The sequence below is a fragment of the Stenella coeruleoalba genome, assembly GCF_951394435.1.
Source record: "Stenella coeruleoalba genome assembly, chromosome: X".
In the NCBI taxonomy this organism is placed as follows: Eukaryota; Metazoa; Chordata; class Mammalia; order Artiodactyla; family Delphinidae; genus Stenella; species Stenella coeruleoalba.
In genome coordinates, this window is record NC_137152.1 from 77916843 (window position 1) to 77942799 (window position 25957).

The 25957-nt window shown below is 35.3% G+C and overlaps 1 protein-coding gene across 6 annotated transcripts in view; it reads left to right on the forward strand.

Annotated features, from left to right (window-relative positions):
- Positions 1–25957, forward strand: part of DIAPH2 (diaphanous related formin 2) — an 891299-nt gene that overhangs the window by 463293 nt on the left and 402049 nt on the right. For all 6 annotated transcript variants that reach the window (XM_079910016.1, XM_079910017.1, XM_079910018.1 and 3 more), the window contains one exon: positions 7586–7715. In XM_079910016.1, coding sequence (XP_079766142.1) covers positions 7586–7715 — 130 coding nt within the window. The remainder of the gene's footprint in view (positions 1–7585; positions 7716–25957) is intronic.

A 25957-nucleotide genomic window follows, 5' to 3' on the forward strand; every position in this document is an offset into this window, starting at 1 on the left:
ATTTGGTGTGTGGCCCCCAAATTTGCATTTCTGTCAAGTTCACAGGTGATGCTGATACTGCTGGTTCAGGGACCACGGTTTGAGAACCAGTGAAATAGTCAGTGTCTGTCCATTTTCCTTTCTCATGATTTTTAATTCTTATTTCTTCCATTGCCTGATCCCCACAGGCCTAATTATGCTGAACGTATTCGGTACCAATAATTATAATAACCTTCCTTACTAGCCTCACCATTTTCCAGCTGCCAGCTCTGCTGCCCCCTTTATTATCTAGTTATTTGTTATCCATAATCAATATTTTCAATAAATTACCTTACATGTTACCTCCTCTTTCTGGCTGTGCATTGTTTTTAAGTCTGCACCCCTGGCACTGTATTGAAACTGTGCTTGAAGGTCACCAAAGATTTCTCTAGTCATCAAGTCAGTCCTCATTATCTTTGGCCTCTCTGTAGCATTTATTCATTCAACAAACATTTACTGAACAAAATTGATGTATTCCTCTTTCTTAAGGAGTTCACAATTTGGTAGATGAGACTCCTTGCATAAACAAAATTATATATTGTGGAATAAACCCTGTAACTAGAGTATATATAAGGCACTATGGGAAAATAAAAACAGAATTTATTAATTCTGTTCAGGAAAGTTAAGAGAGGATCATTAGCCCCGCTCTCCCTGAATGACCTGGCCCCCAACTCCCATCACCTTCATCATCCATGACACTTAATTCAGTCCACTATGCATTAGACACCCAGTGTACATAAGTTAACCATGTTGTGTTCTGGCACGAGGTCTTATTATCTGTTTACCTAGGTCAAGTTACTTAAGCACTCTAAACCTGGTCTCTTACCTATAAAATGGGCTTGTTAATAACTAAGTAACTGAATTCTTTTGAGGATTTTTTTAAAAAGGTGACCCATATAAAACACTTATCAAAGTGTCTGGCCCGTAAGCACATGACAGATGGGTTAAAAATATTTGTTCTCCTCCGCCTTAAAGGAGGTACAGGCTACTACCACCTGATGAAGGAAGAAGGCATTTAAGGTCAGGAAGAGCATAAGAAAATGGGTGGAAACCTTCATCCATCCGTGCATTCAGTAAATATGTATTAAGTGCCTGTTATGTGCCAGCCGTTGTTCTAGTTGCTGAGTGTATGAAAGTGAACAAAGCAGACAAAAGAAAAAAAATACCCTGTACTTGTGTAGCTGATGTTGTAGCAGAGAGAGACAGACAATAAATAAATAAATAGGGTACATAGTATATTTGTGATAATCGCTATGGAGAAAAATAAAAGAGGGAAAGAGGTAAGAGGTGTTTTGAGAGTGGACTGCAATTTTAGATAGAGTAGCTAGGAAAGACCATAATGAGAAAGTGACTTTTGAGTATAGATCTTGAAAGATGGGAAGGAACTAGGCATGCAAGTGAGTAAAAGCGAAACCTTCCAGGCAGAGAGAAAGCACATGCACAGACACTGAGTAAGACACATGCCTAGTGAATTCAAGGAGCAGCTGAATGAAGGCCAGCATGGTTGAAGGGGGCTGCTGAGGGATAATAGCTAGAAATAAGATCTCAGTGGTAATGGGGGACCAGACCACAGAGGGACTTTTAGGTTATGGTAATGACTTACTCTGTGTGAAGATGGGAAGCTAAAGTAGCCTCTCATCACTTCTAATCTGGATGATGATCATGGTCATGATAATACATTATCTTATTCAATTCTACAAGTGTTATCTAATGCCCATTTTACGGATGAGAAAGCTGAGACATAGATTGTTTAGGTCACTTGCCCAAGGTCACACAACTAGTGAATGGTAGAGTCAAGGTTCAAACCCAGTTCTGTCTGAATCCAAAGGCTGTGCTCAATAACTGTTCTGATTAGAAATGTGAACTTTATTATATGAGTTGTAGAGAACCATTGGAATTTTTGAAGGAAGAGAGTGACGTGATCATACGGATGTTTAAGAAGCATTATTAGGTGAAATCATATAGGATAAAATGAAGCAGAGAGGATGGAATGGCCATGACCACCTTCTCATAGATTAGCTCCACATAGCTACCTACCACTTATGTTGAAAAAATGAACTGCCACCTCCTTCCCAAAGCCAGCTTACTCTAGAGTTATTGCTTCCTTATCATTGACACAATACAACCATTCTTTTAATCACCAGAACTAAAAACTTTTGGAGTCTTTGATTTTTCCCTTTCCCTCATCCCAAGTATTTCTTTTCAGTGACTTAATCCTGTTTGTCTTCACAATGTGTCTTGAATTTGTCTGTTCTCTGCCTTTGTTTACATGTACCATAGTTATCATTTTAACTATATCAGTCCTTGACATTTACCACCAAATTACTCTCCTACGTCATCTCCTTTCTGTATAATTTTGTGTTGTCTCCTAAATTCTGGGTTCCCTGAGGCTTTGAAAGTACCATGCATTGTTTATCTCTGATCCCTAGTGTCCAGCCCACAGTGGATCATCGAATGTACTTCTACATTCATAATCGCTTTGCTCCTGTCTCCCCTTATAAACGTATAGTGCTTCATTTCCCAAGGGGCACGTTGTAACTTTATTCTGGCATTCACTCTCACATAACTCTCAACAAATATGGTGTCCTGGAAGAGTCTGGGCTTTGGGGTCAGTCTCTGTGTGTGTGTGTGTGTATATATATATATATATATATATATATATATATATATATATATATATATATATATGTAATGTATATGTATATGTATGTACACACACATACTTAACAAGAGTAGAGTTGAATTTAGAAGTATTGCTCTATAGCCCACGCAAGTGGAGAGAAGTCTTCATTCAGAAAACATTGATTGCCTCCCTGGTATGTCCTAGCATGCTCCTAGGTACCGTGGATAATAAAAATTAGTAAAACAGGGTCTCTTCCCTTGGAAGAGCTCATACTGACTGGAAGAAACTACTGTGTTGAAATGTTTATAGTGAAGGAATATGGCAAAGGAAGGCATCAATTACTCCTTAGAGGAGTCTTCAGAAAGGAGGGGGTAGTTGAGTAGTCTTGAAATTTGAGTAGGTATTCACTTGGCAGATGGAAAAAAAAAAAAAAAAAAAGAGGAGGGTCTAGAGAGAGAGCAAGATGTACAAAAGCACAGTGGTATGACATTGCATGGTATGTTCAAGCAGTTGTAATCAGACTGAAGTGAAGGGTAGACACCAGGAAGCAGCAGGGGACACATTAGAAAGGTAGGCAAGGGCCAGCTGTAAAAGGGCCTTAAATGTAAAACCAAGAAGTTTGTGTGCTTTTCTAGTAGCTGAAGGGAGACTTTGCAGTGGAAACTTTGAATGGGTTCTAATCATCCTAACAAAATTAAACATTTGAAAACTAACTCCTGTGTGGCGAGGTTAAATGAACTGAAATTGTTTGGTTTAAGAGAACAGGACACCTGAGAAGGGAGCTTTCATTCTCTGAGAGGTGGTTATACAGAGGATAGCAACCAGTTATTTTCAGTTTCCACTGACGACAGAGCAAGAAGAAATAGGCTTAAGATCTCAGTAGAAGGGAAAATTACCTATAGAAGGGGTCCTTCGAAGAAAGATTGTGTGTGACTGACGTAGGTGATTAAAATGTTGTTTGCTCAGGCTCTCTGGCTGTGTGCTGGCTTCTGTGTGTTCAAACCTCCTGATTTCAAAAACAGGGTAGAGACTGCAGGTTTTCAGGCTTGAATGAGAGTATTCAAAATAAAAAAAATCTTTTACAAGGCAATTAGTTATTCAGATATTTTGCTACCTGCCTAACTGAAGTTTTGGAAATGTATTTGAACACATCACATATAAATATTATCTTTCATAATATAGCAGTCCTGTTTATTAGAAAAAAAGAAATGATCAGAATTTGCTAGAGAAATAGGTGTTAATTTGTTAAAGGTATTTTGTATTCATGTACCATTTCAGAAAGTTATTAAAGATTAGGTAGATACAGTTAGTATAAATTCAGTTATTAATCTTTATGTGTAACGTTTATTGTTCAGAGGATTATAATTAAAATCGCTATATGGTTTATTAACTGATGGCACTTTATCAGTGAATATAGTGAACTACTCTTTTTTTGTTATCATTCGTTAATAACTCACCTTATTAAGATATTATAAAATGTTAGTTTTTCAAATAATTCCAATTTCTGGAACTACTGTTTGTGTTTTTATTGTTTGAAAATATATACAAGACAGAGGATTATAGGGTGACCATTTTGTTCATCCTTTTGCATGTTATAAAGAGAAGTCCTATATCTATCTCATACCCCTGCCTAGCTGGTGAGAGGGAAAGCACAGTCTACGATGCAAAATGGCACTTGGCTCCTGGCTGGAGTGAACCTTGAAATACTTACGGAATAGCTACCAGTGAGACTCTGGCAAACTGGACAAGTATTATTGGAATATTTGATGTTAATGTAAAAATAACATAATTTTGAGTTAACCCGATATCGAAGGGAAGAAAATTTTATTTCTTAATAAACTAACCCAAACACTTTGGAAGTGATTCTGAACATACTCAGGTTAGATTACCTTTGTACTAACCCGAGAGATGTCTATATCCAGCTAGTACACTTGGAAGGGCAAATTATTGCATAAATGCCATTAGCCATTAGAAGTGATGAAGGTGAATGTTCTTAATTGCCTTCTGTACTTGACATCGAACCACACAATAGGTCCTGAGAGAGATGATGGCTAATGTGTGGATCATGTAGATGTGGTAAGAGAGACTGAAGACATGATAATACAAAGTAAATATACTTTAATAAGTAAAAATGCTTTGCCTTTATATTTTAATATTATATATTCATTTGTTTTTGACCACGCCGCATGGCTTGCAGAACCTTAGTTCCCCGACCAGGGATCAAACCCGGGCCCACAGCAGTGAAAGTGCCGAGTCCTAACCACTGGACTGCCAGGGAATTCCCTTTATATATACATTAAATATATATATAATATAAATATATTCATTTTTAAATGATTGGTCTAAGTATCATGCACATAAAGAAAAATTTGAAAGACCACATATTCCCTGCCAGTTTGAAACCTTAAGATGAACTCCTGGTGTTAAGGTTATGTAAAAAATAAATATTGCAATACAAATTTAGCAGTTTGTCTACCATACCAAGGTATTTCTCAGCTTGACAGGATAGGCACTTGGCCATCTTTGTCCCTGCTTTGAAGGGAATGTTACAATTCTAAAAAAATACATGCATACTCTGTCTACCCCTCTTTCTGATTTCGACAAAGATATTTAATAGTTAATGATATAAATGTTATGTATTGTTTATCTTTTAAAAATGTAACCATTGACTCTACTAAATTTTTTAACAGGAATTAAATTTATGGCCCTCCTTCTGGATAAATATTTATCAAATACAGTTTCTGAAAATTAAGCACTTATAAGCATGCATGTCAAAAAGGAAATTTTTAAATCACCCAGAAGATTGCCATATGAGCACAGTGCTATTTTTCTATTTTTGTGTTTTCCTTTCTTGTATTCGCCATGTGCATTTAAAAAAAAAAATATGATATACTTGTACAATTTAGTGTCCTAAAAAATTGGGTGGGTTTTTGTAGTTGGGGTGTGTGTGTGTATGCGTATGTGTAAATAATTTGTTTCCATAGAATTCACAAAATATAGATCAATTGCCTTTCCTTTAGGAAGATATGCCTTCAGTTTCCCTAAGCTCCTAATGTTTTTAGGATTTAGGAATTCAATTAATTTGTAAGAAAAAAAGAAAATGTTTATTTCCTTATTACTTGGAATATTCAGCATATTCTGAAGGGGATGCACTTTGTGAACATATAACACTGCAATCTCCGGTAAAGGCCTCTCTTTAGGAAAGTGAACCTCCCATTGATTCTTCTACAGCTGCAAGCCTTACTTAAGACAAGTTGCCCTTGAGGTTTTTGTTGGTTTTTGTTCTTATAGCTCGTTCTTGAATTGTGTCATTTCAACCTTGTAGTACTTAAAAGTGTTTGGTGGATCAGCATAATAATGCAAAATTTTAAATATTTTACCTACATGGGATAAATAGTAATCCCAGAAATTCTAAAAGAAATCATTGTGGCCACTTCAGTTATCAGCATCATGCTTCCTGTGGCTGTTTGTTCTGAGCCTGAAGACTAACATTTCTCTTAAGTTGCTCATATCATTGGAACGTAACAGTTGTTAGAAGGCTGTAGCACAAAAAGTATGGGACTGATTGATTAAATACGATTTTTTTCCTTAGATACTAAAACAATAAGGATTAAATTACTCTGTAATTACCTAAATATCCTCCACAGCCTTTTCATAAACCTATTTGCAAAGAATATTCATTTATTATAAACAGTAATCCTTAAAGCTGAAAACCCCAAATCAGTATGAACATCAGTGGACAAACCCGTCATCTAAGGATTATAGAATTAAATCATCCAATAGAATGAGAAAAGTTGATACTTTATACCATATTTATCCTTTGTTTTGAAGTAAATCCTTGATTTTATTTGCAGCTTAGTCTAGTATGAGAGTTATATTAAAGAAAACACTTAGATTCTCATCATAGATTTTTTTGGTCCTATACTTTAAAGACTTTTATCATTCTAACCGCAGCATCCCTTTTCTAGAGTCTCTGAAAAGAAGATACAATGTGTAGGCAGGCAAATAAAATTTGACATATTATCACAATTGTGTGGTCAGATTCTGTTTATAAATCAGCATAAAAAGCCTTCAGTTATTCTTTTTTGATGGCCCATGCAAGTAAACGAGGGTAAAATGTGCTTGCTCTTTTACATTCATTTGCATCAGCAATGGCCAGAAATAAATATTACCTCACAGACGAATCAAGCTTTCAAGAATATATTTCTGTGATAAAGCAAAGAACAGAATGCTGATAACATAAACACACATTGACTTGGACTAATATTATCAATACTTAAGTGAATGTTCTTTTCTCATGAAAAGAATAGTTCATTTTGCCATAATAATCTAGACATTTTAAGAAATACGGATTCATGTTTAATTTTTTACTTTTTTCGGTCATCTTTCTCTCTTTTAAAATGTGGAGTTCATTTTAAAATCCGGAGCATTGTCACTAGACCCCAGTAGGAACTACCCCAGACATTTAAAATAAATTTTAATTAGTTACAATGAATTGAGTTCATTTATTCATTTATTTCTCTTGTTTAAGAAAAAGTCTCTTGGGCTTCCCTGGTGGCGCAGTGGTTAGGAATCCACCTGCCAATGCAGGGGACATGGGTTCAATCCGTGGTCCGGGAGGATCCCACATGCCCATGGAGCAACTGGGCCCGTGCGCCGCAACTACTGAGCCTGCACTCTGGAGCCCGTGGGCCACAGCTGCTGAGGCCCGTGCGCCCAGAGCCCGTGCTCTCCAATGGGAGAGGCCACCACAATGAGGGGCCCGCACATTGCAGGGAAGAGTGGCCCCGCTCACCAGAACTAGAGAAAGCCCGCGTGCAGCAACGAAGAGACCCAACTCAGCCAAAAATAAATAAATAAGTAATAATAATTTAAAAAAAAGAAAAAGTCTCTCTCTATATATTATTAAAACATACTAAAAATATTGTCGTTATTCCATTCCAGATCCGAGATACTAAATCAGCAGATCAAAAGACAACCCTCTTGCATTTTATTGCTGAACTTTGTGAGGAAAAATACCGGGATATCCTGAAATTTCCTGAAGAACTGGAACATGTGGAAAGTGCAAGCAAAGGTAATTGATTTGTAACTGCTTGGAGACTACATCTTGTCTAAGTAAATATTTTAAACAGTAGGATTAAATAATCTATAAGCATTAATCGTAATTTTTATTTGGTTACTGATATAAGAAAAGCAGGAAGATAGTTTCCGTTAGCTTGTATATGACAGCATAGTGTGTTTTAATGACCTGCTTTTGACCAACTTTATTTTTTAGCGCTCTAGGTTATTGAAGCTTTCATATCTCTGATCAAATAGTATATTTTTTTTCAATTCATAAATACTTAAGTGTATATTATTTGCAAAGGAACCATACTCTGGGGCTGTTGGTGATATCAAAATGATCGTGAGATAGTTCTTGCTTGAATTTGTTCAAAATCTAGAAGGGAAGAAAAGACATATACACAAATACTTTATAAAACAAAGATGAATATGAGAAGTGCTACAGGAAAAGATAATGGACTGTGGTTTAGATGAGAGAGAAAGAAACTTTGAATGGATAGATAAGAGGAGGCCAACAGGGTGAAGCATGAGAATAGGATTTTTACTGACATGGAAAAGGGGTATGCTGTCCAGAGAGCAGACAATAGACAATATGAGAGGGCACAGTGGCGGAATGTGTTAGGATGGTGAAAGAGTCATTGACTATCAGGCTGAAGCAGTAAGGTAGCCATTTCAGAGACTTCAGTGTCATGGTAAGCAGTCTGATCTTGATGAGATAGGTGGCAGGGCATCATTTAAGGACTAGAATGGGCAGAACCTGGCACCAGTGAAGAACAGGAGAGGAGGAACAAAAATGTCTCCAAGACTTTAATTCGAACGGATTAGCTTTGTTGGTTAGTAAGTATTGTCTACTTTTAGAAGAAGTTGAAAAGTGAAAGAAAGGAGGAAGGGTCAAGGAAACATTTTTTGAAAGTGAGGTGATGTATGTGGAGAAGTACATTTTTCCTCTTGGATAAGAAGAGTAGGCCGTAAATCTTATATTTGAAACTGCACTATAGTAATTCTGCTTCTCTATAACTCCGAGGACTTTCAGTAAGGACTCAAAAGCATATACGTTTCCCGAGTTTATTACAAACCATATAAACCTGTTAGTGTCCGTTGAAGGAGAAAAAAAGTGTGTCTATAAAACCCAGAAAGTCGTTTGTGTAATATTGTTCAGTGATCATCTCTGCCAGTCTGGTATTGTTGATCACATCTTCAACATATTTCTTGAATTTAATGAAGTTAATGAAATTTCTTTAATTCCTTTAATTTAATGAATATTACAGTTGTTGCTGTTGTCTTGTTGGAAGAGAACAGTCATAAGGGTACCTATAGTTTCTCTAGTCTCAGCCAATTATGTATTATACTCAGTTCTATTTGTTTGTTTCCTACATCTGGGCTTTTGGCAAATCCTTTCATATTTTTCTTTTACGATATCACCAACTTCTTTCTTCCTATCCATTTCAAGAGCAAAACCTCTCTGTTGTATTTTGCTTATTTCTGCTTTCGTGTAGTCTTCCTGCCATTGTATTCGAAAGACTTGCCAGAAATCCTCTTCCTATCTTTGTGTTTGGGCTGCGACAATCCCCATTCTCAAGTTATTTTGACTAGTTCTTTTTATTTCCCTATGAAATTTAGACTCAGAGTTTGTAACTCAACAAGTTCTTAAGTACATTCTGCCTGCTTGCATCCCCCTTTCATTTCCTTCTAGTTCTCATGTGTTCAGAAGTATTTTCTCTTGAGCCGTTTTTATTCCTTTCTAATAATTCTGTCTCTGTGTACGATTTCATCCTGCATCATATGCCTGGAAATCTTACCTGCCCTGTCCTCTAAGACAATTGACTATTATTTGTCAAATCACTGTTCAGAATCCATTTCCTTATTTTTTTTTAATGTTTTGCTACTAAAGCCTTAGAACAAAATACTTGTGAATTTAGTTTGCAAGAAAAAACAGAATGTGGTGTGAAAGGTCAAGCCACTTAACTTCTTATTTACAGTTAAATACTTTTCCTTGGTGTCTAAGTCTAACTAGTCTTTTTTGCTTAATACAGATTTCAGTCCTGTTTGAATCACATTCTGTCACCTCCAGTACTGTGTATATAGCAAGCATATCTATATCCACAACCAACCAGCAAAAATAAAAATAAATCAACACTATATATTAATTCATTTTCCATGATTTTGGACAATCTCCTTGTGAAATGATTGCCTACAAAAAGAAAAAAGTACCTGTCTTTTTAAACTGGAGTGATACAGATAAGATGAAACTAATTCAGTTATATAACTCATATTTCAAGAATAATTGTATGATTACTAATATCTTCTTTTGTTTTTTTTCTTATACCTTTGAAAATTCTCTCTTTATTTTTTATTTTTATTTTTGAAGTATAGTTGATTAACAATATTGTGTTAGTTTCAGGTGTACAGCAAAGTGATTCAGTTATATATACCTATATCTTTTTTTCAGTTTCTTTTCCATTACAGGTTATTGCAAGCTATTGAATATAATTCCCTGTGCTATATAGTAAATCCCTGTTGCCTATCTATTGTATATATAATAGTGTGTATCTATTAATCCCATACACCTAATGTATCCCTCCCCCGTTCTGTGTTTTTTGATTATTAAAACCCAAGTACCTATTTTGATAGAATAAGGATCTTTTCTGTCTGCTATAGCAAATAAATGTATTTCAGCTCAGTACTAAAGTTATAGACCTCAAATTAACTGACAAAGAAAAAAAAATTACCTTGAAGTGAAAAGAAAACTGAAAGTAAGAAATACGTGGGATTCATGAGAAAACGTATTTTATAAATTGCCTTCGTTCCTTGTTAAGCTAACCTTCTAAAATTGTGTGCATCTTGGACGATGCAAAGCTATGGTATAAACTTAGCATATTTTCCTAGAGCTCAGTAACTCAAAGATATTGGGAGAAAACACATCATTTTACATTAACACAGATATATATTATGGAGTGGAATGCAAAATTCACATGAATTTTTAAAATAAAACAGATGACTTCAAAGAAATTTCACACTTGCTGCAGATCCCTTGGGGAGCATGTTCAATCTTCTCTTCCATTAGGGGCTCTTGGGTGGGAAACGTTTATGAAGCATTGCCTAAAGAATTGGAGGGTGGTTTGGTTTTGCTTTGGTTTCACTTATTTATTTATCTATTTAGTTATTATTGCAGAGAGTGTGGGAGGCAAGCCGCCCTTATGAAGTTCAGAATCAAACAGTACAATGGAATTTTATTACCAGTGGAATTCATAAAATAATATTTCTCTCGTCATTTTCTTCCAAGTTAAATTATAAATCTGCAGGTCCTCTCATTCCTGTTTGACATACCAATGAGTCTTTAGAGAGAAAAAAAGTGGTTGCTATAGAGAATCTAATGCCTTTAAAATATTGAAAATTTATTTGATAAACCACCATTACCTTTTCCCTAATGAATAATTTTAAAGATTATATATGCATTTATAATTAGATATAATAGATATATAGATCTGTATTGTATAAAGCATTGCTGGTTTACTAGACCTAGTTTGTAAATCCTTCATTGTTTTTCCCCACCCTGTGGCTATCACTTTAACTTTCGGCTTTGAGGATTTTTACAGTTTGATGTAAAACCTCTAGTGTTTTATAGGTCAGCTCCAGGGATTAAACCAAAAGGGTTAGTAAAGTTTAATTAAAACTATTCCATTCAGCAGGAGAAAATTATATTAATGTATTTGAAGGGACTATTAATCCTAAGGTTTTGCATACCTCCAAAATGGGTTTCACTTCAGTTAAATTACTGCCATCCTAGAAAATAAAAGTTGGTTAAGTTTTCTATAAGCCATGTTAATTTCTTATGATTTAAATCAACTATTATAAATTTTAATGACCAACCATACCTTTTGATAATCTGCCATCTTTCCATGCTATATTAGTAACTCTGATTAGCTATTTACCCACTCTGACTTCTTCACAGGATTAATCATGATGAAAGTTTAGATTAGAGGAAATATTGTAGGGAAAAATCTATGAGATAAAGGAAAAGTAAAATCATAGCAGAGTTAAAAAAAAGTTGGGGGAATGCAAAAAAACAAAACAACATTTTCTGAAACTCCAGAGCTGGCAGAAGCTTTAGAGATCATCTTGTCCCTGCTAAAAGAGACCCAAGATGGCATTTAGTCCAAATTCATCATTTTACAGTTGAAAAACTGAGGCCCAGAATGACGAAGGAATTGCCCACGATCACACAGTCAATGAAGGTTTGCAGACCTTTGTCTGTTGTTTTATTACATACATTTCAGCTCCACTTTTCCTTCCTTTGTGGTCTAAAATATACAACAGAGATTCATGCTCACATATTGGAAAACATAGAAAATCAACTCTGACCAAATAAAAGATTTACTGGAGTATGAATGCCACTTCCTCTATATAGTACTCCAGTCTCTCTATCCCCATTTTGACAGAAATACCCTTTCCTTTCTCTGAGTCACAGCAGTACTTTAGCTTTATTAGTAATACAGCACCTGCCACATTTGCATTTTTTATTTCATTGTATGCTTCTCTCTGTACCTCCTAGGTTGAGTACCTCAGTGGCAAGGAATATGCCCCATTTGTCCCAACAGACTCAGTGCTAGCTCAGCATCTCAGAGAGAAGTAAATGCTCAATAAATGTTTACTACATTGAATCATTGTATATCCTTTTAGTACAGCAGGCGTATTTCAAAATAAGGCATTATGGGAAGTTGACAAGTTGAGAATAGCAACCTGAAAATTACTGTTTACTGTAAATACAAGAGGAGAAACAAGATAAGTTAGAACAAAGAAGACACCATGACTTAACAATATTTCCTGGTCCATATTTTACTTCTTTCATGGAGAAAGTTAAAATTGGAAACAATCGAGCTCTTAATGGAGAATATCTAAACTTATGGAGACTGCCAAACCATAAAGGTTTATGGTGAACAGTAAGGATTAAAAGTCTCATAGGAACTAATGGCAGCCAACTGTCTTAACGTAATATCTAACTGCTGAAACATCTTTAATTCTAATGACTGAACAAAAAAAATTACTTTTATACTATCTACTGTTTTATTGAAAAATCTTCTGAGTTATGGGACAAAATCCTACTGTTTTTAGAGCATTCAATGTACAGTAACTCATAGGACCCAAGATGTGAGAAAGTACAAAACCATAGGATGTCCTAGCAGATTTCAACTTTCTGTTTTGGAACAATAAATGCTGGAGAGGGTTTGGAGAAAAGGGAACCCTCTTGCACTGCTGGTGGGAATGTAAATTGGTACAGCCACTATGGAGAACAGTATGGAGGTTCCTTAAAAAACTAAAAATAGAACTACCATATGACCCAGCAATCCCACTACTGGGCATATACCCAGAGGAAACCATAATTCAAAAAGATACATGCACCCCAGTGTTCACTGCAGCTCTGTTTACGATAGCCAGGACATGGAACAACCTAAATGTCCATCAACAGAGGAATGGACAAAGAAGATGTGGCACATATATACACAATGGAATATTACTCAGCCATAAAAAGAAACAAAATTGGGTCATTTGTAGAGACGTGGATGGACCTAAAGACTGTCATACAGAGTGAAGTAAGTCAGAAAAATATCATATATTAACGCATATTATGTGGAATCTAAAATAATGATATAGATGATCTTATTTGCAAAGCAGAAATAGAGGTACAGACATAGAAAACAAATGTATGGATACCAAGGTGGAAGGGGGAGATGGAATGAATTGGGAGATGGGGATTGACATATATACACTATTGATACTATGTATAAAATAGATAACTTTTGAGAACCTACTATAAAGTACAGGGAACTCTACTCAGTGCTCTGGGGTGACCTAAAGGGGAAGGAAATCCAAAAAACAGGAGATATATGTATACGTATAGCTGATTCACCTTGCTGTACAGTACAAACTAACACAGCATTGTAAAGCAACTATACTCCAATAATTTTTTTTTTAAAAAAACAACTTTGTGTTTTGGTCTAACTTTTTAGAAGCACAGAATGATAATAAACCAATGTTAACAGAATGTCAATAGAATTGACCTTACTTAGATGTTAGCAGTCTGAATAAAACTGAGTATACATTGTACCACTATATCATTTTAATAAAAAAGTTAAATTGTTTGTTTAGCTTTTTTTGGACCTTTCCTACACTATTTCAAATAAATAATTTTGCTGAATGAATTACATTCTATCATATTGACACCATAAAAATCTTATAAAAATTGAGAGGAATATTAAGTTTTAGGGAGTCTAATTCATACATTTTCCAGTTTGATATACTTTCTTCCTTACTCTCACCAGGTCACCCCAATTTTTTTTGAGGCTTAAATTATTTTTATTATGGAAATTTTCAAATATAAACAGAATTACAGAGAAAAATATGATGAACCCTAGTGTACCTAGTATTCAGTTTCCATATTATAAAACATTTTGTTAGTCTTATTTCCCATCCCTACTGCTACTACCACTACTACTACTACTACTACTGCTACTGGTGACGGTGATAGTGTTTTTGCAGGTATATTTCAGCCTTTAAAGAAAACCCCAACTATCCTATCATCTAACTAGAGTTACTAGTTTATTATGCACATTATATGCATAATATATGTCTGACATATAAGGACATATTTTTTTTAAACACAAATCAATGCCATTACCATACCTAACATAATGAACAATTTCTTAACATTATCTAATACCCAGTCCAAGTTTCCTTGATTATTTCAAAAGTGTTTTTTAGAGTTAGTTTATTTGAATCAGGGTGCAAACAAAATGTGCACATCGCATTTGGTTTTTATATTTTTAACTCTTTTAATTTATAATTGTCTCTCCTTTTTTTGTTAAAAAATGCTATTGTTTATTGAATAAACCAAGTTAATTATCGTGAAGAATGTGCTGGATTCTGAATGTGGTTGATTGGTTTCTTCTGGTGTTTAACTTTCTTGCTAACCTTATTTCTTGTACATGAGAAATTAGAACTGGAGGCTTGATTAGAGCAGTGTTTCTTTGTTTTATTCTTCTTTTCTTTCTTTTTTTTTTTTTGGAAGCAAGTGCTATGTACTTTTTGTTGTATCACATGAAGAGACATAATATTGGATGTTCCACTTTCAGATGGTGTCAGCCTGATTTCTTTCTTATAAAGTTCCTTATCAAATTTCACCTAGTGGTCTTAGCACCTACGATGATTATTGCCCTGATCCATTATTTTATTAGAGGTTGCAGAATGGTGACTTTCTAATTTTACTATACTTTCTGCATTTATTGGCTAGAAATGTTCTGTAAAAGACTTTCCTCAGCAACTATTGGCTTTGCTGAAATATAGCTCATACAGGAAAGTTAGGCTAAATGCTCAATTTATTCCCTTTATTTGTCAGTTTTTAAAGTAATGGGTTGGTGATATAGCCATTTCCAGTAATGAAAATGAGGTTTCTTTTTCAGTATGGTTTTTCAAATATTTGCTATATTTTCATCAGGTACTGTTATTATTCCTTTTTTTAACATCTTTATTGGAGTATAATTGCTTTACAATGGTGTGTTAGTTTCTGCTGTATAACAAAGTGAATCAGCTATATGTATACATATATCCCCATATCCTCTTCCTCTTATTTATTTATTTATTTTTGATTTGGTAAAGTAGCAGGATACAAAATTAATGCACAGAAATCTCTGGCATTCCTATACACTAATGATGAAAAATATGAAAGTGAAATCAAGAAAACACTCCCATTTACCATTGCAACAAAAAGAATAAAATATCTAGGAATAAACCTACCTAAGGAGACAAAAGACCTGTATGCAGAAAATTATAAGACACTGATGAAAGAAATTAAAGATGATACAAATAGATGGAGAGATATACCATGTTCTTGGATTGGAAGAATCAACATTGTGAAAATGACTCTACTACCCAAAGCAATCTACAGATTCAATGCAATCCCTGTCAAACTACCACTGGCATTTTTCACAGAACTAGAACAAAAAATTTCACAATTTGTATGGAAACACAAAAGACCCCGAATAGCCAAAGCAATCTTGAGAACGAAAAACGGAGCTGGAGGAATCAGGCTCCCTGACTTCAGACTATACTACAAAGCTACAGTAATCCTCTTCCTCTTGCATCTCCCTCCCTCCCACCATCCCTATCTCACCCCTCCAGGTGGTCACACAGCACCGAACTGATCTCCCTGTGCTATGTGGCTGCTTCCCACTAAATATCTGTTTTACATTTGGTAGTGTATATATGTCAATGCTACTCCCTCACTTCGTCCCAGCTTACCCTTCCCCCTCCCCGTGTCCTCAAGTCCATTCTCTACATCTGTGTCTTTATTCCTGTCCTGCCCCTAGGTTCTTCAGAACCATTCTTTTTTTTTTTTTTTTTTAGATTCCATATATATGTGTTAACACACGATATTTGTTTTTCTCTTTCTGACTTACTTCACTCTATATGACAGACTCTAGGTCCATCCACCTCACTACAAATAACTCAATTTCATTTCTTTTTATGGCTGAATAATATTCCATGTATATATGTGCCACATCTTCTTTATCCATTCATCTGTCAATGGACACTTAGGTCCAATTTTTTTTTTTTAAACAAAGTGAATTTCTTTAAAATAGTACAAATCACAAGAGGTCCAACACATGCATAGAAAATATATTTTCAACCTGAAATGTCAAAAGGACTTAGGAAAGAGAGTCATATTTTCTTACTGGTCAGTAATCTAGTCATTACGAAACAGTGTTTTTAATTCATAACATATAAACCCTATAATTAATTTTCATTTCTACAGGAAACTATTAAAAACATTCGTATCTTCAGGGAACAGTGAAAGGAAGCAGAGACCATGGCCATTTGTACTTGAGTAAAATGCTTCAATATAAATCAGCTATTTTTTATAGACTTATAGGCATTTGTTAGGGTACCTTAGCTTTTGCAACCCAGAATCTCTTTCTGCTAGAGAACTGTATGCATAGCTCATCTGTCTCACACCCACTTCATGGCCCAGCCTGTCTCAGAGCCTAGGCTTCTGTGTTTTTCTAAACTGAAATTCCCCCCTCTTCTCTCAGCCCTTTTGAGCCTAATGTATGTATCTTTTGATGGCCCTCTATGAAGGCTTCCCCAACTGCTTTGGCTTTCAGGCGTCTCTCACTTCCCCTCTTCTACCATAGTACTTACTTGAGCTTCTTAGTTTGGTGCTTGATCCTATACTCTTTTGCATTACAATATCCTGTACTCTTTTGCATCCTGGCTGCATCCTGGCATGATGCTTTCGGAAATAATGTATGTTATCATAGTTTACTTTTTCAAGGGAGAATCTAACACAGTATTGGCATAGTAAATTCAGCTCAGTGAATGATTTTGAAACCTCCACCTGATCTTAGCTGCCATCTTTATTTAACCCCAGTGAAACTTTCTGGATACTTAAAATAGCTAAAATATATCTGCAGATACTTAATTTCAACTTCTTATACATTGTGTCCAGGTCTTCAAAATGTTTTCTTTAAAAGTAGCTGTTTAAGGCAAAACTAATCTGTCAATAGGATGTTAGAAATCATTATAAATGGTTAGTTTTGTGGTGGGTTAATGGCTGGAAGGGAACATGTGAAGGCCTCTGGGGTACCGGTCACATTCTATTTCTTGATCTGGATCCTGGGTGTGTTCAGTTTGTGAAAATTCAGCTGGTCACCTGTGTGCACCAGGGATATATGCTTTAACAAAGCATTTTTTAATAGGCGGTCATTTGTATTTTTAAAATGTGTAATGAATGATGAAAAGTGAGAAAGGTATTACGTTTTAATTCAAAAGGTCCTCTTGTTTTTACCTGTGCTTAGTTATAATGATCACATGCATTGTATAAATAACTGCTGTCAGAGTTGATCTGATGTTACTGTAAATAATTACTGTTTTTCAGCAAGTTGTATGTCACTTAAGGATTTTGTCAAAGTGTCCTTTAGTCTGAGAGTGGATGGGTACACTCTAGTATTAAAAAGGAAAAAAAAGTTAAGAAAATCACCAAGCACATTATATGCCATGTAAACATTCAGGGTGAATGTTTCTTTTCCATAGCTGTTGTCAATATTATGCTGTCTTGTATATCATTGAGTCCTAACATGTCCTGAGCACATCCTGAGGTAAAATTTTCACCAAGAACCTGTCACTGCTCTCATTGTTATCATTGTGTCTTTGCTTCAATGTCAGGAAAGAGGATATGTGGGAATATTGCTCATTTAATCTCCTTGTGGATACAGTCTTGTTAGGTGAAAAATGAATATTCATACAGCAAATGTTAAAATGTGATGGACTCCTGAAGTAAAACACAGGGACATATTTGATGCAAGAGGTTTAGGGACTGATGTTAAGTAGTAATGTCAAGGTAGAGAGGGGAGAGTAAGGGAAGAGGGAAGAGTGAAAGAAATGAAGAAAAAACCAGCTCTCTGCCACCATGGCAGAATCATAGGAAGAGGTGGCTCCTGTCCTGAGTGGAGATTCCCTTGTACCACCAGGGGAAATTGGTAGAATCTGGTAAGCAACTTGGTTGCTGTCACTGCAGTTTTTACCACTACCAGTTCTTTTGATGGATTCATCAATAAGGATGAATCTGGTTTAGGGATATTAGGGTTGGTGATTTTGGAAGAGGAAAGAACAGTATCAGATCTACCTAATAAGCTGCCCCCATTCTCCATTTTTTACACGTTTCAAACGTGTCTTGAACACAGGGGACTACGTGGCTGGGGTGATTTCTTGAATTTAACTGGGTCTTTTTCTGGAATTGGGATTCTACAAGTTGATGAGGTAAATTATAGTAAATAGCAAGTATAATATTGACTTATGCTAATTTTATATGACCCAAACTCCTTTAGAGTATTTCCACGTAAAACAGTCAGAATGGAGCTGGCATTTCTATTAGAAGAGTCATTGAAATAGTGAGGGGAAAAAAACCCTGACTCCTACTGGAAGCTAATAGCTCTGTGGCAAAGAATTCTGGTACAGTCATATCTGAAAGAGACGCATGCTAGAAATAATATGGCCAAGGATGAGAATCATAACATATATATTCTAGTTTCAACTTTTTTAGTACCTACTTGTTGGATCATAGTTTTGCCACTTAACCTCTCAGTGCCTTTTTCCTCATTGTATCATAACATTTCTTAATTTGAAAAATATAGATGGTCATATTTATCCCTCAGGTGATTATGATAATAAAATTAGATATTCAGTGTGGATATGCCTTAAGAGAAAACTGTTATATATAAATAATGATTTATTATTCAAGCTAGCATAAAGATATTAATTCCAGATGATTTTGATCAGGTTTTTTATGTTTGTTCGGCCCCATTTAAAAAATGAAGGTCAAAATTCACTTGTTAAATCATAAAGCACTCTGAAATAACATATGATGTCATTAATTTTCTTTTCTTTACATGTTCTTTTACTTTTTTCCATCTCATAGTGTTTTTGAAATTAGACTCTAAAAACGTGATCACATAGGCTCATCTCATTTTGAATGACATCTCCAAGCTCTGATGGAAGAATTATTATTCCACATTTAAGAGTTGACCATAAAATTTCCATTATCCTATTCTGATAGGATATCTTTGTCCTTAGTATGTGTAAACATGGAAGAAAAGAAAAAATGTATAGTTTTAATTGAATGTTCTAAATAATTAATAGTAAATGTTTAGAGGAACATAAAAAAGGTGTGAATTTAAAATATTATAATAACTAATACAAATGATAATAAAACATTTCTTTTACGTGCATTTTTAAGGAATGGATTCTGCTTGCATTTGTAGCACAAAACCCAAGGCTAATGTTTATGCTAGCTATTGCTTCTTCACTTAATTTTGCATTTTTTCCTAATACTAGTGATAATATTAACCACTACCATTTATAAAGGGCTTACTAAGTGCCTGGCACTGCAGTAAGCCTGGTTTTAGAGAAAAGGAGACTGAGTCTCAGAAACATTAAATAAAGTGCTCAAGGTCACACAATTAATAAGAGCTAAGATTTTGGCTACTTCTATATCACTTATTCTTTTCATTATAACAACACTGAGAGTAATATCAAAAACATAGTTGAAAAAGATATGAAAAATGAAATTTTTACTCATAAATTTAAGATAAACTGAGAAGGCAATATAAACCTTAATAAATTCTGGATTTTAATGGGAAATTAATTATTACCATTAGAAACACCCAATGAAATCGTATAAATACAAACACTTATTGTTTTACTTTAAAACTACAGTAAACTGATAAATATATAAAATGGTATTGTCAGGATTTAGGGTTTCATTCAATTCATTTTTCCTTCTACATTTTCACAGAGAGTAGTAACACACCCTGTGGTGATGAACAAAGAATATCTCTATTGCTCACCCTTCTTGAGGGATATGGTCACCAACTAAACACTTGTTTATTTAATTCTAATAGTATAAGGACTTACAGTCCCTGAGTTGCACATTTGTATCCCTTGTTTTAAATATATCACTTTTTCTTCAGCTATCTATTCCATGGAAGTGTAGGGCATGCTGTAAATTAATTTGGGCATTTATTCATGTATCTTTTACTATTAGAAATCACACTGAATAGGAGTTCTTCAAAGGAAAATGAGTTATATCTTACACTTCTATTAATTATTTCAGTTAATATCCCAACTTAGAAATTCATTAGAAACAATTTTAATACATGTGCCATCCATGTGGACAAATGGTACATGGGCAGAATGTTCTCAGAAGACAAACATACCAAAAATATTCAACCTCATCAGTAATGGAAGAAATACACATAAAACAATAATATACAATTTTTCAGCTATTGAAGTGACAGAGTTTAAAAACAAACTGTCACATACTCAGTACTGACGCAGGTGGTATAGGGGCGATACATATGCATTAATGGTCCAAGTTCAAGATAATCTCAATTTTTCGGAAAGGAAAATGTATCAAGAGCCTCAAACTAATTGCAAACATTTAATTTGTCCTAAGAAGATGATCAGAAATGGGTACCAAGATTTATGCACAAAAATTTCATTTGTGGGTTTCCCTGGTGGCGCAGTGTTTGAGAGTCCGCCTGCCGATTCAGGGGACACGGGTTCGTGCCCCGGTCCTGGAAGATCCCACATGCCGCGGAGCAGCTGGGCCCGTAAGCCATGGCCGCTGAGCCTGCGCGTCCGGAGCCTGTGCTCCGCAACGGGAGAGGCCACGACAGTGAGAGGCCCGTGTACCGCAAAAAAAAAAAAAAAAAAAAAATTTCATTTGTAACATTATTTGTAACAGTGAATAATTGGAAATATCCAAAAGAGCTAAGAATTAAGATAAATAATAAAATGAATCATAGAACATACATATAATGTAATATATTTTGAATCAAATGAAGCCTTCAATGAACTTTAATGACATGGTGAATACAAATAATATAGTAAATTCAAATAAAATAATAGACAATAAGATCCAAATTTTATTAATCATAATATACGTAACAGTAATATTTGTTGTCAGTAGTATTTTTGTGTTTTCTGTGTCTTCTGTGTGGTATATACAATTGATTCTTGTTACTTGTAGTAGTTATGTTCTATAAAGTCATCGTAAACATTGAATTAGGGAATATTGAATCATTGCTTCTACGGGAAATACAGAGTTAGGTTCCTGCGAGCCTCTGGTCATACAATTTTCATCAAGCAATCAATATATAACCTTGTTTATGTATGTTTCTGTTTAAAGATACCATATTTAATATATATGATTGATTCATTAACATTGAACTCACAGCCAACAGCACTGTAACTCACGCCCGAATGAAACCTATTTAACGTAAGTATATTCTCTGTAAGGCACATTACAGCCTTCCTGCACTTAGGAACACCAGACAGCACTTCAGCACTGTGCTTGGGGGTCATTTTAAAAAGCAAAACCACTCAAAGAAGCACAAAAATGAGAAAAATATGGTACTAAATAGGTTGCAAAAGGACACTTGTTTACAGTGTGAGAGCTGAAACAAGAAGTCACAGCGTCCCCTTGTTCAACCTCAGTTGGAAACATGCACCGAAGACAACTCAAATTTTTTCACCACTCTGCATGTGTGCATGTCTCTGAATGACCACAAAATCACTGCAAGTATTGATTGGGTTACAGATAAATTTCAGCAAGTAGGCAAATTCACAAATATGGAATCCATGAATAATGAGGATCGACTGTGTATTTATGTTTATAATCATGAAATAATTTTAAGATATAACTCATCATACAGTTCATTCATTCATTCACTCATTTCCTGAACAAGTAATTATTGAGCACTGACCATATTCTGGACCCTTGGGCTATAGTTATGAATAAAACAAAGTTCTCATTTTCATGGGAAAAACAGACAAAAATATAATTCCCTTCAGTCATGAGTATTATGAAGAAAAATAAAGCAAGATAAGAGAATAGAGAATGACAGAGGGTACTGTAGTACTACATATAGTGGTCAGGGAGGTCTCTTTGTGGAGGTGGCCTTTGTCCAGAAACTTGATTAAACTGAAGTAACATGCCATGTTCATATCTCAGTCAAGGATACTTCAAGCAATGGAAACAGCAAATGCAAAATTCCCTGAGTCTTCTAAGTGGTATTGTAGTTGAAGGAGAGTAAGGGAGCCAGTGAGTGGTCGGGGAGAGTGATAGGAAAAGAGGTTGGAGGTGTAGCCACGGACAAAAGCATGTAGATCTTGTAGGCCCTGGAATGGACTTTGGCTTTTATTCAGAGTCTGATGGGAAACTATTAGCAGTTTGAGAGTATGGAAGTAATGAGATCTGACTTATATTTAAAAGAATCATTCAGACTGCCAAGTGGAGAAATGAATTGCAATATGGCAAGAGTAGTGGGAGATCAGGAGACCACTGAAGTTGATCAAGGGAGGAAAGATCTTAGCGTCAATTAGGGTAACGGTGGTGGAGCTTATGAGAAATGTAGACTTACTATTTTTCTAAAGATTAAACCACCTGAATTTGCTTATAAATAGGAAGAGGAGCATGACAATATGATTCTTCAACAATGACTCCAAAGGCTGTGAATAGAGCAACTGAAATAAGATGGATTTGCCATCAGTCAAAGTGGAGAAGACTGTAGAAGGACTGGGTTTGGGATATCTGGAGTTCAATTTTGGTCATAGTAAGGTTTCAATACCTATTAGATATCAAAATGGAGACATCAGGTAGGCAGTTGGATATGGGAGTCTGGAGTTCACGGAGATATTGGGGCTAGAGATAGATAGACATTTGAAAGTGATGAGGACATAGATAGTAGCTAAATCCGTGTGAGTGGATACGATCACCAAGAGAGTGAGAGTGGATAGTCAAGAGAAGTGGCTGAAATACCAAACCCTGGGACCAGGGATCCAGGTAACCAATAGGGTACTTTTGAGTGAATTAGGAGGACACCCATTTGAGATGGCATAAAAGTGACTCTGGACCTTCCAGCATGGAGAAGAATTTAATTTGATTGAAACTGTAAAGAATAATGATAAGTACAATGTTTAGATATGCTCTGTTAAACCAGTGTACCAGATGTTGCTCTGTTCTGCACATAATGTATCATTTGTATTACCTATGAAGGAGCCTTTGTTTTAAAGAAAAAAATACTAATGTAGTCATGAATACGTACACACAGAAAATCGCACGCATGCACACACACACACACGTGCGCAAACACACGTAGATATGTATGAGCCCTGATAAACTCTTGATCATCACAAAACTCCATGCAATTGGCCCTCCAAATCCACGGGTTCTGCATCCACAGATTCAACAAATTTCAGTCCGCTGTTGGTTGAATCCACAGATGTAGAGCCCGTGGATATGGAAAACTGACTGTACCATGCCATTTTACATAAGAGCATCCACGGATTTTGGTAACCTTGGGGGATCCTGGAACCAATCCCGTGTATACCAAGGGAGGACTGTAGATAGTTATTTAGAGATTAACACACATGAAATAGTATGCAGTGTTCTGGGGTTGAGAGGATCTGCAAGTGCACAAAGATTTATCACCAAGAAAGTCTTGTATTTTTTAATATGTATGACTGCTTTTATTTATTTTATAAATCTTTGGTTACAGAATCTTCTAATCAGAACTCTGAGCATATTGAAATTCTTACAAAAAAAGCATTGAGGAAAATGGACACCATTTTGGTGGCATTAAGACTCTACCATATGTATTCCTCACTGTATTTTTTTATTGAGGTATGATTGACAAGTTAAAAAGGTGTATATTTATGTTGTACAATGTGATGTTTTCATAAATTTATGTGTTATGAAATGAATACCAAAAACAAGCTAATTAACAATTCATCATCTCACAGAGTTACCTTCTGTGTGTGTGTGTGTGTGAGTGTGCGTGCGCACGTGCGCATGCATGCACATGTATGTGTGGTGAGAATATTTGAGATTGCTGTCTTAGCAATTTTGAGTATACATTATTATTAACTGTAGTCACCATGCTGTATATTAGGTTTCCAGAGCTTATTCATCTTATAACTGAAAGTTTGTACCCTTTGATCAAAATCTCCCCTTTTCCCCCACCCACTACTCACCCCCCAGCCTCTGGTAACCAGCAGTCTACTCTCTGGTACTATGAGTTCATTATTTTTTTCATTTCACATATAAGTGAAATAGAATATTATTCAGCCTTAAAAGAGAAGGAAATCCTGCCATTTGCAACAACATAGATGAACCTGGAGGACATTATGCTCAATGAAAAACCCAGACACAGAAAGATAAATATTGCATGATCTCAATTATGTGTGAAATGGAAAAAAAAAAAAATTGAACTCATGGCACCAGGGAGTGTGTATGTGTGTCTGTGTTTGTGTGTGTGTGTGTGTGTGTGTGTGTGTGTAATTTATATATAAAATTTTCCTTATACATTCATCTGTCAATGGACACTTAGGTTCTTTCCATGTCTTGCCTACTATGAATAATGCTGTAATGAATATGGAGGTGTAGATATCTCTATAAAATATTGATTCTTGTCATTTGGATATATACCCAGAAGTGGGATTACTGGATCATATAGTAGTTCTATTTCTAATTTTTTGAAGAACCTCCATACTGTTTTTCCATAGTAGCTGTACCAATTTATGTTCCCAACAACAGTGTATAGGGGTTTCCTTTTCTTCACATCCTCACCAACGCCTCCTATCTTTTGACTTTTTTATAATAGTCATCCTAACAGGTGTACAGTAATAATCTCATTGTGGTTTTGATTTGTATTTCCCTGATGATTAGTGCTGTTGATCACCTTTTCATATACCTGTTGGACATTTGTATGTCTTCTTTGGAAAAATACATTTTCATGCCCTTTGCCCATTTTCTAATTGGGTTGTTTGTTTTTTTGCTGTTGATTTATATGCATGTGTTCCTTATATATTTTAGATACTAACCCCTTATCGAATATATTTCCAAATATTTTTTCCTATTTTGTAAGTTGTCTTTTCATTTTGTTGATTGTTTCCTCTCCTGCACAGAAGCATTTTAGTTTGATGTAATTCTGCTTGTTTATTTTTGATTTTTTTGCTTGTGCTTTTGGTAAATCCAAAAATTCATCACCAAGACCAAATGTCAAGGAGCTCTCCCCCATCTTTTCTTCTAAGAGTTTTATGGTTTCAATTCCTCACCATATTTTTAAACATTAAAAATCCCTTCAACACCTACTCAAAATACCTACTTGTAGCCAGCAACTCTTTTAAAAAATATTTATTTATTGATTGATTGATTTGGCTGCATTGGGTCTTAGTTGAGGCACGTGGGATCTTCGTTGTGGCGTGCGGGCTTCTCTAGTTGTGGTGCACGGGCTCCAGAGCACGCGGGCTCAGTAGTTGCGGCACGCGGGCTTAGTTGTTGTGAATCTTAGTTCCCCGAATAGGGATCGAACCCGTGTCCCCTGCATTGGGAGGCGGATTCTTAACCACTGGACCACCAGGGAAGTCCCACCAGCAACATTTCATTAAAGAGAAGACTGATGTGTCTGTCTGTATATTTATTATATTTTCATGCACTGAAATATAATCGTTTGGGGAATTGACAGGCAGGTAATTTCAGGAAATACATGCAGCTTAATTTTTATTTTTAATTTATTTTATTGAAGTATATTTGATTTACAATGTTGTGTTAATTTCTACTATACAGCAAAGTGATTCAGTTATACGTATATACATACATATCCTTTTTTCATATTCTTTTCCATTATGGTTTATCACAGG